Genomic DNA, 19,219 nt, shown 5'->3' on the forward strand with positions numbered 1-19,219 from the left:
TCTTGAGGTCTCTTCCATCCCTAATCTTCTGTGATTCTATGGTGTCCTTCATATGTATGGGCCTGGACCTTCCTGTTGGGTTCTAGCCTCTATGTGCAACAGGGCATTCCCAGTGGGGGCCTAGTGCATGTGGGCCTGGGGGGGGTTAGTGGAACCTGAAGCCTATGTGGGACAGGCATTCCAATGGGTTCCTAGTGTGTGTGGGTCTGGGCCTTGCAGTGGCGTCTAACGTGCCACATAACAGTCCAGTGGAACCTAGCTTCTGTGTGACAGGGCATCCCAGTGGGACATTAGTGTGTATGGGATAAGACATTCCAGTGGGGTCCCAGCATGCGTGGGACAGGGCATTGCAGCCTGTCCCCTTAGTGTTAGTGGGACAGAGCTTTCTATTGGGACTCAAGTGTGTGTGTAGTGGGGTGTTCTATTGAGTCCTACTGTCCTAGGATGTGTGACAAAGGGTGTTTCAATGGGACAATAGCATATATGGGATAGGGTGTTACAGTAGGTCCCTAGCATGAGTGGGTTCGTAGAGTGTGTGGGACAGGGCATTCCAGTGGGGTCCTAGAGTGTGTAAGAAAGGGCGTTCCAGTGGAGTTCAAATTACGAATTTGACATACATTATTTTCAATTTTTGGCATCCCAGAGGAGTTTTGACATTTTTTTAGTGGGACACCTTGGCCTTTCTTTTCCCCTCCCCCTCCTTTGTTTTTCTTTTCTATCCTTTTTTTTCTTTGCAGAATACAAAATTAAATCTGATAGAAAAAATTCTGTGTTACAAGATTTTTCTAAGCTGGTTAGTCACTCAAAAGTCAGGAAATGCAAAAGTTAAGACTATACACACAACCGTAACCTGGTCTTATGCATATGCCTTATGATACATAATATGTTCACAGCCATAACTAGTTAGATTATCACACACTGTTTCTCAAACAATACACTATTTTATATTCTCTGCAAAACCATATTAAAGAACATCAAGACTGCTAACTCTGCATTGTGATATAGTCTTTCTTGACAGGTTACTATTTCCCAGAACCCCTCATTCAGGGTGAAATTCACTCCTGTGCAAAGGGTCAACACAAGAGCTACGCGCCACGTAAGTCCCATTTTACACCCTATTTTGTTCAGACAATTTAGAATCATAGAATCATAAAATATCAGGGTTGGAAGGGACCTCAGGAGGTCATCTAGTCTAACCCCCTGCTCAAAGCAGGACCAATCCCCAACTAAATCATCCCAGCCAGGGCTTTGTCAAGCCTGACCTTAAAAACCTCTAAGGAAGGAGATTTCACCATCTCCCAAGGTAACCCATTCCAGTGCTTCACCACCCTCCTTGTGAAAAAGTTTTCCCTACTATCCAACCTATACCTCCCCCACTGCAAGTTGAGACCATTACTCCTTGTTCTGTCATCTGCTACTACTGAGAACAGTCTAGATCCATCCTCTTTGGAACCCCCTTTCAGGTAGTTGAAAGCCGCTATCAAATCCCCCTTCATTCTTCTCTTCTGCAGACTAAACAATCCCAGTTCCTTCAGCCTCTCCACATAAGTCATGTACTCCAGCCCCCTAATCATTTTTGTTGCCCTCCACTGGACTCTTTCCAGTTTTTCCATATCCTTCTTGTAGTGTGGGGCCCAAAACTGGCCTCACCAATGCTGAATAGAGGGGAATGATCACGTCCCTCGATCTGCTGCCAATGCCCCTACTTATACAGCCCAAAATGCCGTTAGCCTTCTTGGCAACAAGGGCACACTGTAGACTCCTATCCAGCTTCTCGTTCACTGTAACCCCTAGGTCCTTTTCTGCAGAACTGCTGCCTAGCCATTCAGTCCCTAGTCTGTAGCAGTGCATGGGATTCTTCCGTCCTAAGTGCAGGACTCTGCACTTGTCCTTGTTGAACCTCGTCAGATTTCTTTTGGCCCAATCCTCTAATTTATCTAGGTCCCTCTGTATCCTATCCCTACCCTCCAGCATATCTACCACTCCTCCCAGTTTAGTGTCATCTGCAAACTTGCTGAGGGTGCAGTCCACGGCATCCTCCAAATCATTAATGAAGATATTGAACAAAACCGGCCCCAGGACCAACCCTTGGGGCACTCTGTTTGATACCAGCTGCCAACTAGACATGGAGCCATTGATCACTATCCGTTGAGCCCAACGATCTAGCCAGCTTTCTATCCACCTTATAGTCCATTCATCCAGCCCATACTTCTTTAACTTGCCAGCAAAAATACTGTGGGAGACAGTATCAAAAGCTTTGCTAAAGTCAAGGAATAACACGTCTACTGCTTTCCCCTCATCCACAGAGCCAGTTATCGCATCATAGAAGGCAATTAGGTTAGTCAGGCATGACTGCCCTGGTGAATCCATGCTAACTGTTCCTGATCACTTTCCTCTCCTCTAAGTGCTTCAGAACTGATTCCTTGAGGACCTGCTCCATGATTTTTCCAGGGACTGAGGTGAGGCTGACAGGTCTATAGTTCCCCGGATCCTCCTCCTTCCCTTTTTTAAAGATGGATACTACATTAGCCTTTTTCCAATCATCCAGGACCTCCCCCGATTGCCATGAGTTTTCAAAGATAATGGCCAATGGCTCTGCAATCACATCCGCCACCTCCTTTAGCACCCTTGGATGCAGCCCATCTGGCCCCATGGACTCGTGCTCATCCAGCTTTTCTGAATAGTCCTGAGCCTCTTCTTTCTCCACAGATGGCTGGTCACCTCCTCCCCGTGCTGTGCTGCCCAGTGCAGCAATCTGGGAGCTGACCTTGTTTGTGAAGACAGAGGCAAAAAAAGCATTGAGTACATTAGCTTTTTCCATATCGTCTGTCACTAGGTTGTCTCCTCATTCAGTAAGGGGCCCACACTTTCCTTGACCTTCTTCTTGTTGCTAACATACCTGTAGAAACCCTTCTTGTTACTCTTAACATCTCTTGCTAGCTGCAACTCTAAGTGTGATTTGGCCTTTCTGATTTCACTCCTGCTTACCTGAGCAATATTTTTATACTTCTCCCTGGTCATTTGTCCAGTCTTCCACTTCTTGTAAGCTTTTTTTTTTGTGTGTTTAAGATCAGCAAGGATTTCACTGTTAAGCCAAGCTGGTTGCCTGCCATTTACCTAGACATCGTAGGTATCCCATCTTTTTGGTGCAAAAGCTGTCAAAAATGTGGTAAAAAATTATATAATCAGAAAATATTTTTTCTAATCTTTCATTTCCCAAAATGGCTGGCCATCGTCCATCAAACTTTCCCTGTATATTCACCTTTGAGCAAAGAAACGTGGCCCAATTCCGCTAGGCAAAATGAGTGCTAAGTGGATGAGAACTAAAATATTTATACCCATTATGCAGTTGCCTTGCCCATGTGCACACAGGGTCAATGAAGAATCATGCTTCAGGACTGGAAAACTTCAGCCCAAAAAGTTTGGAAAGTTACGAGCAACTGAAAAACAAGGGGTGGAATGGGAACACCTGTAATCTTAACTATCGTTTTGCTAGATACTTTTCTGGATTTTTTCTTTAACTAGGTATGCATGGATAGCATTTGTAGAATCCACAACATAAAGTGATAGTGAAAATTTGCTAGCATATATAGCTCATGTAAATATACAACAAAGTTAGCTGCATAATTAGTTGCCTTATCTCCTGAATTCAAGCTAAGGACGTCTTTACTTGAGGAAATGTACAAAACATGGTCTACTATCAAAATTTTTAGAATCAATACCCTAGAGATAAGAAAAATGTATATTAAAAGTCTAAATCAACATCTATATATGTAAGGTTATAGAAAAATATATTATATTGTGCTACTTGCAATATAATATATAATCCTGCAATTACAGGCTGTATTGTAGTACATATGCACAAGGGGGCAGAGTTAAGCTTATGTGTGCAACCTTAATTTTGATGCTGCTTGATTCTTAAATCCTTAATAGTGCCACTGTGAAATTCTCTTAATGGTGGTGGGGGTTTTTTTGTAGGGAATTTGGTCAAAATTGTAGAGAAATGGTGTTCCTACTCCTTTCCCCACTTTTTAAACATTTTCTTTATGCTATGGCCTATTTTAACTAGTGATGGAAAATAGAAATCTTCCCATGACTCTGACTCAATTTTTAAAAATATTTTAAATGTAGTTTAAGAAGCTATTGTAATTATAGAGAATGTGCATTAGTAGGTTTTTGGCGATTCTAGGCACAAAGCCAAAATGCCTATAATTAGTACACAAGTAGCTTACTATTTACTGCACACCATGGTGTGGTTTATTGCTGTACTAAGCTGATCCTAATTTTTTTGGAAGTATCCAACTGAGGCTGAAAAGATTGTCCCTCAGGGTTCAGTAAAGCTCTACATTGCATGCACTTAGATGCAACTGCACTAAGCACACTAAGCTATGTCTACATTGTGGGCACTTTAGCAGTGGATCTGTAATAGAGATGCTTCCTACAAAGGCAAAAGGGGGTTTTCTTTCATCAGTATAGCAGTGTCTACATTGGGAGTTAAACTGGCATAGCTACAGTTCTTGCGGGGGTGAATTTTTCACATCTCTGAGCACTGTAACTATGTCAACCTAACTTTTAAGTGTGGACCAGGCCTATATTGAAGGAAAGATTCCCACTGGCTTCAGTGAGCTTTGGATAAGCCCTAACAGTAACAGTCCCGTACAAAGAGCCCTCTACACACCCAGAGTAATAGAGAGATAAAACAACCACAACAACAAATGCTCTATTCACCCAAACCCAAGAAAGCTATAGTTCATAAGCTTTGCTCTGTGGACCAGCGGTGGTCTGGAGGGAGGTGGATAGTCACATAGGGTTTGATTTTGCTCTACCACAGTCAGGAGAAGATTATCTATTGACTTAGAATAGAATCATAGAATATCAGGGTTGGAAGGGACCTCAAGAGGTCATCTAGTCCAACCCCCTGCTCAAAGCAGGACCAATTCCCAACTAAATCATCCCAGCCAGGGCTTTGTCAAGCCGGGCCTTAAAAACCTCCAAGGAAGGAGATTCCACCACCTCCCTAGGTAACCCATTCCAGTGTTTCTTCATTGGGGGCAGGATCAGGCACATAGTGCTGGCTTTTTGGCTTGTTTCCCTCTGCAAGATTGCATTAGAAGAGAGCTAAACATGCACTACATACCTTCTTCATATGACTTTTCCATATAAATAGTTACTGTAGCCTTCACAGAGATGTTACATAATGGGGTGGGTCTCTACATTCGTGAATGTGAGAGGAGTTTTCAATTTCTGTCAAGAAATAGCTCACACCATGAAAAAATTTGACAGGCCCCACACTAGAGGATTAAAAACTGAATTCAAGGAAATAAATAATCCATTTGTCTGTAAGATCACTTCCATGTGCCCACAACTCTGTCTGACCTGTAGAACAAACTAACCCTACCCCAAATTCAATGATGCTCTCAAACCTAAGCCACCAGTATGAGTGCAAAATAAAAACAGAACAACTACCGAATCAGTGACCATAAACCTGAGGTGGAAAATAACAGTAAAAAATTACAGTAACAAAACTGAAACAGGAAGAAATGTGCAATCAATTAAGAGACACCATCTCCTGCAACACCAAAACATAAATGCGAGTAACAGTTTGTCTACATGGGGACATCCAGGAAACTTAATCCAAACTGAAGCCACTATAATTCTGAATAATAGTATCTACATGGGATTTAAGGATGTTTAACTAATCCACTTCAAATTCACACCTTTAGTTAATTTGGATTAATTTTCCTGGATGTCCCTGTGTAGAGAAGCCCCAAGAAAAATGTTTCTTTAGCTGTTCAAAAGTAAATAAAGACTTTCCATTAAAAATTGAGCCGGAAAACTACAGAATCTGATTGTACCAGTGGTCTGATGAATTGCTGCTGGTTGTAATGGACTGGGGCATAGGTGGTCTGTCACGTGTGCCCTCCCTCCCCCATAGGATGCCAAGTGGACAGAAAGATTAACAAGAATCATTGAAAGATGAAACTTTAACACATGAAGTGAAAACAGGAAATGAAAGTTACAAAAAACAAAAGTGAATCTGGCCACTCTATAATGCAGTATACCGTACTTTGTCTTCCCATCAAAGGAATTCCAAGGGCTTTACAAACATTACCAATTGCATAGTTTGTCATACAAAGTATAATATTATTGAATTGAAGATTATTTTCTAGAGCACTAGCCTCTTTACTTAGTAGAGTTTTTTGTTTGATTTCGTTTCTTTCATATCTCACACGATTCTGTAAGCAATTTGGTTTCATGCTTCCATCACATTAGCTTGCCCGGCAATGGCGAGAGAATAATGGTACCTGTCATTCCTTTCTAGTATTTGAACACGGTTATTCCGTATGAGAAGAAAGGGTCGCCTCCCTCTGTGGAAGATCTGCAGATGCTGACAAACAGTAAGTTCCTGGGTTTGCCATACATATTATATCAGAATGCCGTTTTACGGTATCTTTTTAGGGTCTGTCAGTGATAGGGCCATTTGGTGTAGAAGGACTTGTGAAATTCAACAGGATATTAGACCCTCTATCATTTTGACTCTACTGAGCTTGGTTCTGACCTAGAAATCCCAAATCCCAGCAGATGTGGGACTGAGGCTCTCTTTGAAGAAATGTCTACATTTCACGACAATCATATGCACTGGGTTTCATTTGCAGGCTTATATGTTCAGAGCGGACCTGAATGAGACATTAGCCAAAATAAGAAAAGGCAAGAAAGGCTGTGTTCTTTCAGGATAGCACAAGGAGAGGGTGTTTTTCAAATTCCTACAAACAAATAACCTTCTTCTTCCTTATTTATCTGATTTCAAACTATTAGACTTTTCTTTTGGCTGGCAATTAACTTCAAGCTTTCTATACTGGAAAAATAGCATGTGCGAGAACATTTTGTAGGTTAAAAGGTATTTCATAAACATCCAACATCTATTAGTTAATGAATTTAGCCCCTAACTCTAACTTAGAACAGAAAATAGAAGGCTGATATGTTGTGACAAGCCTGGTACATTCTGGGAAACTCCTTCGGTTCCTTCTGTGTCTCCATGGCAACTGTGTATTGTATTAAATGAAGCAAACACTGGCTCCTGTTCTTCTGAAAGGAGTGCTATCAATGTCTGTTTTATACAGTTTCTGTATAAGTGTCAGTTTGTGAGCAGTGTCAAAAACTGCTTGTCTCTAGTACCAAAAAACTTTCCAGAAAGGTTACCAAGGATAAAATCTTTTTTTTGCATAATTAATTAGTGTGTAAAATTGCATCAGGTTGTGCTGAAAACATATGTTATATTTAAGAAATTATTTTTATTGAGATAGAAGACATCTCTCAGTGTTCTTTGAAGAACAACCAACCCTACATTCACAGTCCCCTGAATTAAGGGCTTTCTATTCTGTTCACCAGAGATTCTTGTCCCGCCCCCATCACCATGGTCCCAGAGCGCTTTCCAGCAGTGCATTAGCGACATGATTAATATCTGTCATGTGTGCCCTCCCTCCCCCATAGGATGCCAAGTGGACAGAAAGATTAACAAGAATCATTGAAAGATGAAACTTTAACACATGAAGTGAAAACAGGAAATGAAAGTTACAGAAAACAAAAGTGAATCTGACCACTCTATAATGTAGCATACTGTACTTTGTCTTCCCATCAAAGGAATTCCAAGGGCTCTACAAACATTACTGATTGAAACCTCCGGCTTGCAACAGAGGTGCTGGAACAATTTTTATAGTGAGGGTGCTGAGAGCTATTGAACCAAACTGTAAACCCTGTATATAATGGAAACCACTTATAGCCAGCACCTCTAACAGCACCCTACGGATTGGGAAGTATTACCACCCATGTTTTACAGATGGTCACAGGGACATGACATGACTTGTCCAAGATCACACAGTAAGTCATTTTGAGAACCCACAAATCATTCAGGCCCAATTTGTCAATGCAGCTACTGATTTGGGGTATCCCAAATTTGGTTGCCCAAGTTCAGACACTCAAAATCAACCCGTCATTTGTAAACAATTGGGCATCAAACTCTATGTGATATATATTGCCCAGGGCAACTATTTTGTAGATTGTCCATATTTTATTTCTAGTACACTTAGAACACAGCATATTTTGAGTTTAGAAACTTAATTCTAGGGAAATTGTGATGAATCTTGGGAGCTGTAGACCAGCCATGTAGCCTGGCCCATAGAAGGGAATGAGGGACCCAAAATTAAGACTCCAAGAGACACTATGATGGCATTTCCAAATTTAACTTTTCAGTTTCAAACTACAAGTTTTCAGACAAAAATGTTTTGCTTCAATTTTTCTCTGAAAAGTAAATTTTTTCATATGATTTTTTTCAAACTGCTCTCCTTCATTCCTTTACTTGTAAAAAGAGACTGAAAATGGAAATGTGTGTTCTTCTTTGAGTACTGCCCTATGGGTGCTCCACTCTGGTCCAATAGTTCTAATAATCTATGGACCTGTCTGTAATGGACAAAACTGGAATCCTCAGTTCTTGTGGGTACCATGTGTCTGTCAGTACCATGGGTCCCCATCGTCAGGTAGAACAGGACTCTCCATCCTTTTCTGTGGGTGCTCCTCCATTGGATGATATTGAGGAGGATGAAGGAGACATCCAGTTGGTGTCTTATATTTCTGTTCAGAGTTCTCCAACATATCTGTTCAGTCACAGGGAAGATCACACTTGTCATCAAGGGTGATGGAACCAACCCTGCCTGCAACTCCCCCTCCTATGTGGATCCCCTGCAATGGACATACTGGGACCAGTGTAAGAACCCCAGGACTAGAACCAAGATCTGCGGAGCCTGGGATGACTGGTAGTCCCACACTGACACCAGGAGGCCATGCAGAGGCACAGACAGGGAGCACTGTGATAGGTGTGGCAGGAAATGCCACAAGAGACCCAGAGTGATGGTATCCTGCAGCCCTCTGATTTCCAAGCTCTCTATTTAATGCCAGGAGTTGTCCCAGGAAGTCGTCTGGGCAATCACATAGACTTCGGCCTGCTGCAATGTCAGACCCTGTGTGATCTCCTGATCTCCAATCTTCAACTCCAGCCTGACTCTGACCCTGATTCCTGACTCTTAGTTCTAACCTGATACTGCCTCTGATCTCTGGTCTTCAACCCCAGCCTGACCATCACTCTTGCTTACAGAACCTGGATCTTGCGATCCCTCCAGCTCCTGCACAGTGACAACCACCCCCTGATGAGCAGACTTCAGCCCAGTCATGACCAGTAGGCCAGACTGCCTATGCCCCAGTCCATTACAACCATCACATAGGGAGGGCAGAGTCATATGGTCCTCTCCTCCAAAAACAGCCTTCCCATTGAGGAAAACATTTGAGGAGCAGGAGGCCAGGGCAGATAAAGAGGTCACCTCTCAAACACCTATTTCATCCTCATCTCCAGAGGAAGCAGTTATGCCTTCACCACCTTCCATGACCAATGATTTTTGGAAATTTCAACACCTCTATAGGGTAGCTGACACTCTTCAGATTCCACTCAAGGAGGTTCAGGATTCACTCACAGCACAAACTGTTGGATATCCTGCGGTCAGTAACAACCTCTAGGGCAGTGTTACCCATTAGTGAGAAACTCCTGGATCAAGCTAAGACTGCGAAGCAAATACCTGCTGCCATTCCACCAATGTGTAAACGGGTGGCTAAGAAGTATTATGTTCCCCCTAAGGATTCTGATTCTTTGTTCTCACACCCTCCTCCTAACTCCCTGGTGGTGGATGCAGTAAATGAGCAGGGTAGACTACACTTTTCCAAGTCTACCCCATATGACAGAGACCAAAAGAGACAGGATCACTTTGGATGGAAGTTCTACTCTTCAGCAACCTTGCAATTCAGGATCGTGAACTATTAGGCCTGGCCAAATATAAATTATATATGCATACATTACATAGGGAGCAATTGCAGTCCATCATCTCAGTGGGCCAATTATTGGCCAGAACCACTCTTCAAGCATCCTTGGATGGTATGGATGCTGCTGCCAGGTAGATCTCCAGAATGGGAAAAAATCAGAAAAAGAGAGAGGATATAGAAAGAAAGCAGGATCAAATAAGTGAACTCTGGTTCTCTGCACTTCATCCCTTTCTTCCTTTTTGTGAGTATCCATTTAGAAAACAGTTCTCATGGGTGTTGATGGGAGTGGCAGTCTGGCAACCATCCTCTCTTCAGCAACAATGCCAGACAGTTCTCAACGATTCAAAAGCGTAAACTGCTAAGCTACCAGTAGCATTTTCAGCAGCATCAGAGTGTGTGGATGTGGCAAGGTGACGAGGCCGAACTGAGAACTATGCAAGGGAAATCCCCTTCTAGGGACACTAGGCCCTATCCAGCCCCTACTCATGTAGGCTCAGGGAAAAGAGAAACTCCAGGGCACAGCGACTCAAGCCAGCTGAAGCAGCTACAAAAGCAGTTTCAGCAGCAGGCACCATGGGACATTAATGCTGTCATGAGAATATGCTTTCTACATTAGACATGTTCTTTCTTCTAATGATTGGCTCTGGCTCTACCCTCTGGAATCCCTCTCCATCTCCCTCAAGTCTCTTCACTACCGTCTCACTCAAGCTATCCTCCATGTCCCCCTCTCCTCTCCCTTCCCTTATTTTTCCTTTTAGTAAACCTCTTCCTGCCTTCATTGAATATAGATAGGAAAAAAAATCCAAAAATTAATAAAAAGAAATAATTGTGGAACTAACATGACATTTGTAAACTATACCTCCATTCACTTTGCTTGCATATTATATTCTTTGTCCCACTCCATATATGCCCTGTCTATTTAGATTGTGAGTTCTTTGGGAGGAGGGACTGTCTCTTATTCTATGGCCCTGATCCTGCAAATCTGTATTTATACGCTTCACTTTACACACTGTAATATAGATGCATGTATTAAGTCTTTGTAAGATAAGGGCCCCTGTTTGTATACTGTCTAATACAATGAGGCTCTGATCTTGGTTGCAGCTTCTATGTGCTCCAATATAATAAATAAATACATAAACAATGACTACTTGTAAAGTTCTTTAGTTCATAAAAAATTCCAGGATTATTAGGATAAATGGTGCAGTCCTTTAATTTAAATTGAGGAACTCAAAGTTTACTGGCTGCTCTTGAAAATGTTGGTCTAAATGTTTTTGTGAGCTTGTTGGACTTTAAAAGCCCTCTAACAATTAGATCCAACTAAAGTGCTTCACATCTCCTCAACGGCTAAAACTGCTTTTGATCAAACACACCCAATCCACTCTTTAACTATGCATATATATACTCAGCACTCAAAAGTGAGAGAAATAAGAACCTAACAACAAACACGGCAGTGCATGCAGACTTTCAATGCCAGTACATTCAAAACTACCAGGAAACAGACAGTTTTGTTGGTTTGTGTATGAGAGACAGACAGACACACACAGATAGTGTGTATGTGTGTGAGACAGTGTGTGTGAGAAGAGACACAGACTATGTATGGGTGTGTATGTGTGTGTGACAGAGAGAGTGTGTGTATGTGTGTGCATGAGAGAGACACAGAGACTGTGTGTGAATGAGAGGCAGACGGAGACATTGCATATGTGAGACAGAGACAGAGTGTGTGAGACAGAGACAGTGTGTTTGTGTGCGTGAGAGAGTGAGACTGTGTGTGTATGTGTGAGACTTAGGGTGACCAGATAGGAAGTGTAAAAAATCAGGACAGGGATGAGGGGTAATAGGTGTCTATATAAGAAAAAGTCCCCAAAATTGGGACTGTCCCTATAAAATCAGGACATCCAGTCACCCTAGAGAGACTGTGTGTGTGACAGAGACTGTGTGTGTGTCTCTCTCTCTTACACACACATACACACACACAGAGAAACTGTATGTGTGCATGAGAGAGACAGACAGTGTGCGTGTGTGTGAGATACAGAAACAGTGTGTGAGAGAGACAGTATTTGTGTATATGTGAGACACAGACAGTCTGTGCATATATTTGTGAGACACAGACAGTGTGTGTGTATGTGAGAGAGACTGTATGTGTGTGTGAGACACAGTGTGTGTAAGACAGAGACAGTGTGTGTGAGAGTGAGACACATAGAAACTGTGTGTGAGAGAGAGAGACACAGAGACAGTGTGTATGTGTGTGTGGTGTGGGATGTGGGAATATTAAAGGCACAACAGCAAATTATCCCAAGGTGAAGGACAGACGGAAAGAACAGTAAGAAGCAATATGGCTCAGTAATAACTTGAAAATTAAAAAGGAATCCTAGGAAAAAGTGGAAACATGGACAAAAAGATTAATTGTGACCAGATACTTGACACAATTAATATTAACAACAAGAGGGAAGGAACACATGCCAGAATAGGGAAAGAACAGGTTAAAGAATATTTAGATAAGTTAGATGTATTCAAGTCGACAAGGCCTGATGAAATTCATCCTAGAATACTTAAGAGACTTGCTGAAGCAATATCGGAACAATTAGTGATTATCTTCGAGAACTCATGGAGGATGGGTGAGGGCCCAGAGGACTGGAGAAGGACAAACAAAGGGAACAAAGAGGACTAAGGAAGTTATAGATGGGTCTGCCTAATTTCGATACCTGAAAAGATACTGCAACAAAGTATTAAACAATTAGTTTGTAAGCGCCTCGAGCTGGGGTTTTCAAACTTTTTAGGCTGTGAACCTCTTTCTTAATAATAATACCCAATCTGAGATACGGTCATAATATATCTATGATTACATTTTAAATCTTATTAAATAAAATACATTGTCCTCCATTACAGGATTTTTCTCATGTACCCCCCTGACGAGAGCTCGTGTGCCTCAGTTTGAAAACCACTGACCCAGAGGATAATAGGGGTGCAAGGAATAGCCAGCATAGATTTGTCAAAAAATAAATAATTCCAAAACAACCTAATTTCCTTCTATGACAGGGTTACTGACCAGTAGATGGGGGTGGGGAAGAAATAGACATGATATATCTTGATTTTAGTAAGGCTTTTGATATAGTCTGAGATGACATTCCCACAAGACAACTAGGGAAATGCCATCTAGATGAAATTACTAGAAAGTGAGTGGTTAGCTTGTTGAAAGACATTACTCAAAGAGTAGTTACCAAAGGTTCACTTTCAAACTGGGAAAAGGTATCTAGTGTGTCGGTCTTGGATCTGGTACTATTCAATATTTTCATTAATGACTTGGATAACAGAAAGCAACAGAGGGTCCTGTGGCACCTTTGAGACTAACAGAAGGTGCCACAGGACCCTCTGTTGCTTTTTACAGATTCAGACTAACACGGCTAACCCTCTGATACTTGGATAACAGAGTGGAGAGAACGCTTATAAAATTTGTGGATGACACAAAGCTGGGAGGGGATTCAAACACATTAAAAGACAGGATTAGAATTCAAAATAATCTTGACAAATTGGAGAATTGTCCTGAAATCAACAAGATGAAATTCAGTAAAGATAAGTTAAAAGTATTACATCTAGGAAGGAAAAATCAAATGCATATATACAAAATGGAGAATAACTGGGTAGGTGGGTAGTGTTCCTGAAAAGGATCTGAGGGTTATAATATCATTCTGGAGTAAGAACATAAAAATGGACATACTAGGTCAGACCAATGGTCCATGTAGCCCAGTATCCCATCTTCCAACAGTGAGCAGGGCCAGATGTTTCAGAGGGAGTGAACAGAATGGCAATTTATCGAGTGATCCATCACCTGTCATCTAGTCCCAGCTTCTAGCAGTCAGAGTGTAGTGGGGCGGCTCCCCCACTCCAGTGGAAAAGGGGTTAAAGTCAGCCCTGGGAGAAGGTTGTGGTTGAGAGCAGCTAAGCTGGGCTGATTGGGGAAGTGGCTGCAGCTGGGCCACGCCCCAATCAGGCTGCAGCTGGCCTGTATAAAAAGGCTATGAGCCAGAGGCCCAAAAAGAGAAGTCTCTCTCCAGGCTGGGAGAGAGCAGAGCCTACCTGCCTGCAGAAAGGCTATTGGAAGTGAAGCAGGGCTGGGGAAGGGCCAGAGGAGCAGGGGAGCTCCAGGCTGGCAACTCACCAGGTTGGTGGGCTTGGTCCAAGGCCCATAGAGGTACTGGAAGGCAGCAGGTCTGAACCCCCTTGCCTATGATGAGTGGCTTTTACACTGCAGTCTGCCCCAGGGGGCTAGATGATGACTGGCAGTAGCCCAGACTGAGGCAAGGTGGGGATTAGAGGGTTGGGGGTTTCCCAGAGAGGGGAGACCCATAGGGACTGGTGGAATATTGCCAGGGGGCAGCCCCAGGGTAAAGGGGCACCAGGGTCTGGGAGGGACACAGGGCTAGCTACAAGAGGGACACTGGCCTGCAGAGGGTGCCCAGGCTGGAAAAGAGCTAATTCCCTAAAATGACCAGCAGGAGGTGCCACAGAGGGGAGTCTCACACCTTTACACAGAGGTTTATGGACACTCAGAGCATGGGGTTATGTCCCTGACCATCTTGTCTAATAGCCACTGATGGACCTATTCCCCATGGATTTACCTAATTTTTTTAACCCATTTATGCTTTTGGCTTTTACAGCACCCCTGGCAATGAGTTCCATAGATTGTCTGTGTGTTGTGTGAAGGAGTCTTCTTTATATTAGTTTTAAACCTGCCATGTATTTATTTTATTGGGTGGCACCTGGTTCATTCAATCACAGAATTGTCTGACTGGAAGGGTCCTTGAAGGTCATCTAGTTCAGTCCCTGCACTCATGGCAGCGCTAAGTATTATCTAGACCATCCCTGACAGGTGTTTGTCTAACCTGCTCTTAAAAATCTCCAATGACGGAGTTTCCACAACCTTCCTAGGCAATTTATTCTAGTGCTTAACCACCCTGAAAGTTTTTCCTAATGTCCAACCTAAAGTGCCCGTGCTGCAGTTTAAGCCCATTGCTTCTTGTCCTATCCTCAGAAGTTAAGTAGAACACTTTTTTTTCTCCCTCTTCCTTGCAGCAACCTTTTATATACTTGAAAACTGTTATCATGTCCCCTCTCATTCTTCTCTTCTCCAGACTAAACAAACCCAATCTTTTCATTCTTCCCTCATAGTCATGTTTTCTAGACCTTTAATCATTTGTCATGTTATGTGAAGGGATAAATAACACTTCCTTATTCTCTTTCACCACACTATTCATGACTTTATAGACCTCTATCATATCCCCCCTCAGTCATTTATTTTCCAAGCTGAAAAGTCCCAGTCTTTTTAATCTCTCCTCATGTGGAAGCTGCTCCATACCCCATATCATTTTTGTTGTCCTTCTCTGCACTTTATTCAATTCTAATTCATGTTTTTTGAGATTGGGGGGGACCAGAACTGTATACCGTATTCAAGGGGTGGGTGTAGCATGACTTTATATAGTAGCATTATATTTTCTGTCTTATCTATCCCTTTTCTCGTGGTTCCTAACATTCTGTTAGCTTTTTTGACAGCCACTGAAGATTGAGCAGATGTTTTCAGAGAACTATCCACAATGACTCCAAGATCTTTCTTGAGTAACAGCTAATTTTGTATGTATAGTTGGGATTATGTTTCCCAATATACATTACTTTGTATTTATCAGCATTGAATTTCATCTGCCATTTTGTTGCCCAGTTTTGTGAGATCCCTTTGTAACTCTTTGCAGTCTGCTGTGGACATAACTACCTTGAGTAATTTTGTATCGTCTACAAACTTTGCCACCTCACTGTTTACCCCTTTTTCCAGATTATTTATGAATATGTTGAACAGAACTGATCCCAGTACAGATCCTTGTGGGATCCTGCTACTTACCTCTCTTACATACCTGTCATAGGTAAGACATTGGGGGATAATTGTCCCACTATACTCAGCACTGGTGAGGCCTCAGCTGGAGTATTGTCTGGCCTCCACACTTTAGGAAAGATGTGGACAAATTGGAGAAAGTCCAACAGCCTTCAAACATGTTAAGGGCTGTTATAAAGAGAACAGTGATCAATTGTTCTCCATGTTCACTGAAAGTAAAACAAGAAGTAATCAGCTTAATCTGCAACAAGGGAGATTTGGATTAGATATTGGGAAAACTATAAGGATATTTCTAACTAAGGATAGTTAAGCTTTGGAATAGGCTTCCCAGAGAAGTTATGGAATCCCCATCACTGGAGGTTTTTAAGAACAGGTTGGAGAAACACCTCTCGGGGATAATGTAGTTTACTTGGTCCTGCCTTAGGAAAGAGGGCTGGACTAGACAACTTCTCAAGGTCGCTTTCAGCCCAACATTTCTGTGATTCCTCAGAAGAGACTGAGGAAGACCACAAAGAAAATATCCTACAGCTCAGTGGTTAGGACATGTCCCGAAGTAGTGGAGCCCTGTTCAGATCCCTTCTCCACTTTGAGTGTGGAGATGAGGGTGGCTTAAATCAGGAGTCTCCCACATCTCAGGGTCCACTGGGGCTAAACAATATGAGGAAGGATGCTGTTGCCATCATCCTTCCCTACCCCTGCTTCTTGCAAAAACTGGCATAGGTGCCTAGTTCCCACAGAGGTTTTGTAGCTGAGATTTCCCAATCGGGGGAAGCTCTAAACTCCCTGAGAGGGGAGTGGGGCTTAGCACACACCCCTCACCTTGCTATCTACCATTGGCTAGCTAAGGCAGAGAGCTGGTAGTGTGCTGTTTTTTGTGAATCCCATTTAGAGGATCCTATCTCCCTCCATTCATTGTATAGGAACCCTGAGCACCTAACTCAGGCTTGGTGAATCCCAGTGATTTTCTAGGCTCCTAAAAGTTAGGCATGTAAACACAGAATGTTGCCATGCCTAAATTCCTTTGTGAATCTAACCCATGGTGTTTTGCATATTATTTTTAATAAAAATAAGCACAAAGTAGAAAATTCACTTAACAGAAAATTAATGGGAAGTTGGAAAAGTTTGTTTATTTATTTAGGTTCTTTCCTTCCCTCCACCCCCATCTTCTCTTTTGTTTTCTTCCCACCTGCTTAAATATGGTCTTCCTGTTGTATCTGACTATCTTGGGGTGAGGGGGGGGGGACTCCTGTATTTTCTCAGTTTCACCTATGAAACTGTGTAGCAATAAAATTTTAAACATGGAGTTTATGGTCAGTCCCTGGCAAGAGATCAGCCTTTACCTGCAATTCTAACACAAAGTCCAGATCCACAGGGTGGCCAGCTCTCAGGAGCTACGTATTTGTTATGGCATCTATGAGCTTATTATCTGCATGGGCATTGTGAAATAATCCAGGACAGTCAATTTGGTGACTAAAATACCAATTTAAACTTGTCCTAACTAAGCTAATGGAGGCTCAGTCCAAATCACTGGGTGACTCCCTTTCTATTGCCTTCCCCTGAAGCTTATTTTCTTCCTAGAAGCCAAAACCTCAGCCAGGACAGTCTGTGAGATTGAAGCCTTCCCGGCTGACCCTCTTTATATGGTCTCTCACAAGGACAAGGTATTGTGACAGCCACATCCAAAAATGTTTGCCAAAAGGTGTCCATTTAAACAATTCATTATAGTCCAGTTTTTCTCCCCATCTTCCCGTGATCTTCCAGGGAAGGGCACAGTCTGGATGTTAAAAAAGCTGTAATTATATATTACTGGATGGCACCAAGCAAATTCATAGATCCTCAAGGTTGCTTGTAGCCTTTAGAGAAAAAGGCAAATGCTGGGCCTTTTTCATGTCAAAGGCATCAAAGCAAATTCAACCCTTCTATAATCTTTCTAAGTTACATTTTCTAGGGCATAATCAGCATAATCTCTGAGCACCAAAATTTCTAAATAAAAGTCATAGAGTTTAAGGCCTGATAGGACCACCAGATCATGTAGTTTGACCTCTGGTATATCACAGACCACCAACAGTACCCAACACCTGCACACTAAACCAAACCACCAAAATATCTATTGTGCATATGGCATCTGTAGAGTAACATTCTATAGATGCAATGGTAGGTCTATAAGCCATTTCAAGGCCTCCTCTGTGACATTGTGGAGATCATCCAATTCACATATTTGGGGCATTGCATTATGCTGTGTTCGATGGTTTGGATGTTCTCACCACAGTCACTCAAAAGGGAGTCTTTGATTTTTTTCACGTGTGCATCAAGTAGAGGCATCTTCTGTGGTTTGTTTGGATGCAGTTTGATGTGGTCCAAAGTCTGCATGGAAGGTCAAAACCATGAGGACAGCTTGTTGGGTCAGTAACAGTGTGTTTGTTTGGGATGGTAGATGAGGTCCAGACACTCTACCCTTCTCCAATCGGCTCCAGAGACATGAGGAGGTCACATGTCGCCCATAGTGGTTTTTGTGATTTCAGGTGTTGTTGGGGTATGTTATCCATAACCTGCCAGATGGAAAGTTCTGCATAGTCTTTGGCACATTTAAGTTCTTGTGCTGTGGCTGTCTCTCAACAGATAGCTGGAGATTTGATGTTCATTAACACAAAAAGCCAAAGTAGAGATGGTTATTTTGAAGTTCCCATGATGATTTGCATGGTCTGATTCAGATGCCTGTCCACAAGCTGGGTATGGCAGCTTCTTGTCCACACTGGTGAACAGTAATTTGCAATTGAGTATACCTGGGCCAAGGCTGATGTTCGTAGCACTGAGACAGTTGATCCTCAGTTTGTTCCCACTAGCTTTTGAATAATGTTGATGTGAGTATTTGCTTTAGAGGCTGCTTTCTTAAGGTGGTTATGAAAGGTCCGTGCATGGTCAAGAATCACACTCGGGTATGTTGGCTTTGGTTCATAATGCAGTTTCACCACAAAACTGGACAGTTAGAGTGTTCTGTGTGATTCTTTGCCAAGGTGGAAAGTAGAGACGACCTTTGCTCAGATTTGGTCTCAGCTGCCATTTTTGGAAGTATTCCTCCATGATCTTAAGGTCGGATGTAAGGGTCACTTCAAATTCTTTAAAGCTACAGGCTTGAATTGTGAGTGCCAAATCATCATCATATGCACATTTCTGCACTATTGTTTCAGGCATACTTCTCATGTAGACATTGAAGCATGTCAGACCATGTAGAGAGCCTTGTGGTAGCCCATTAATTGTGTACGGCTTGCTGGTTTGACCTCCAAGGTATATGCGCATTCTTCAGCTGCTAAGCATGATGTTCAGCAGCCTGAGAATTTACATACAGGGAGTCAGTTTGGCCAGTTTCAGTAGCAAACCATTGTTCCAGACTGTGTCATATGCCGCTGACAGATTGATGAAAGCAGAACCGGTGTCTTGAGTTTTCATTGGTGAGTGTTTTTAGTGAGGGCCAGGACC

At 42.4% G+C, this 19,219-nt stretch overlaps 1 protein-coding gene across 4 annotated transcripts in view; it reads left to right on the forward strand.

Moving 5' to 3' along the window:
* FEZ1 (fasciculation and elongation protein zeta 1) overlaps positions 1-19,219 on the forward strand; it is a 152,224-nt gene that overhangs the window by 100,469 nt on the left and 32,536 nt on the right. For all 4 annotated transcript variants that reach the window (XM_034754586.1, XM_034754583.1, XM_034754584.1 and 1 more), the window contains one exon: positions 6,323-6,398. In XM_034754586.1, coding sequence (XP_034610477.1) covers positions 6,323-6,398 — 76 coding nt within the window. The remainder of the gene's footprint in view (positions 1-6,322; positions 6,399-19,219) is intronic.

The sequence above is a fragment of the Trachemys scripta genome, chromosome 21 (genome assembly GCF_013100865.1).
Source record: "Trachemys scripta elegans isolate TJP31775 chromosome 21, CAS_Tse_1.0, whole genome shotgun sequence".
Lineage (NCBI taxonomy): Eukaryota > Metazoa > Chordata > Testudines > Emydidae > Trachemys > Trachemys scripta.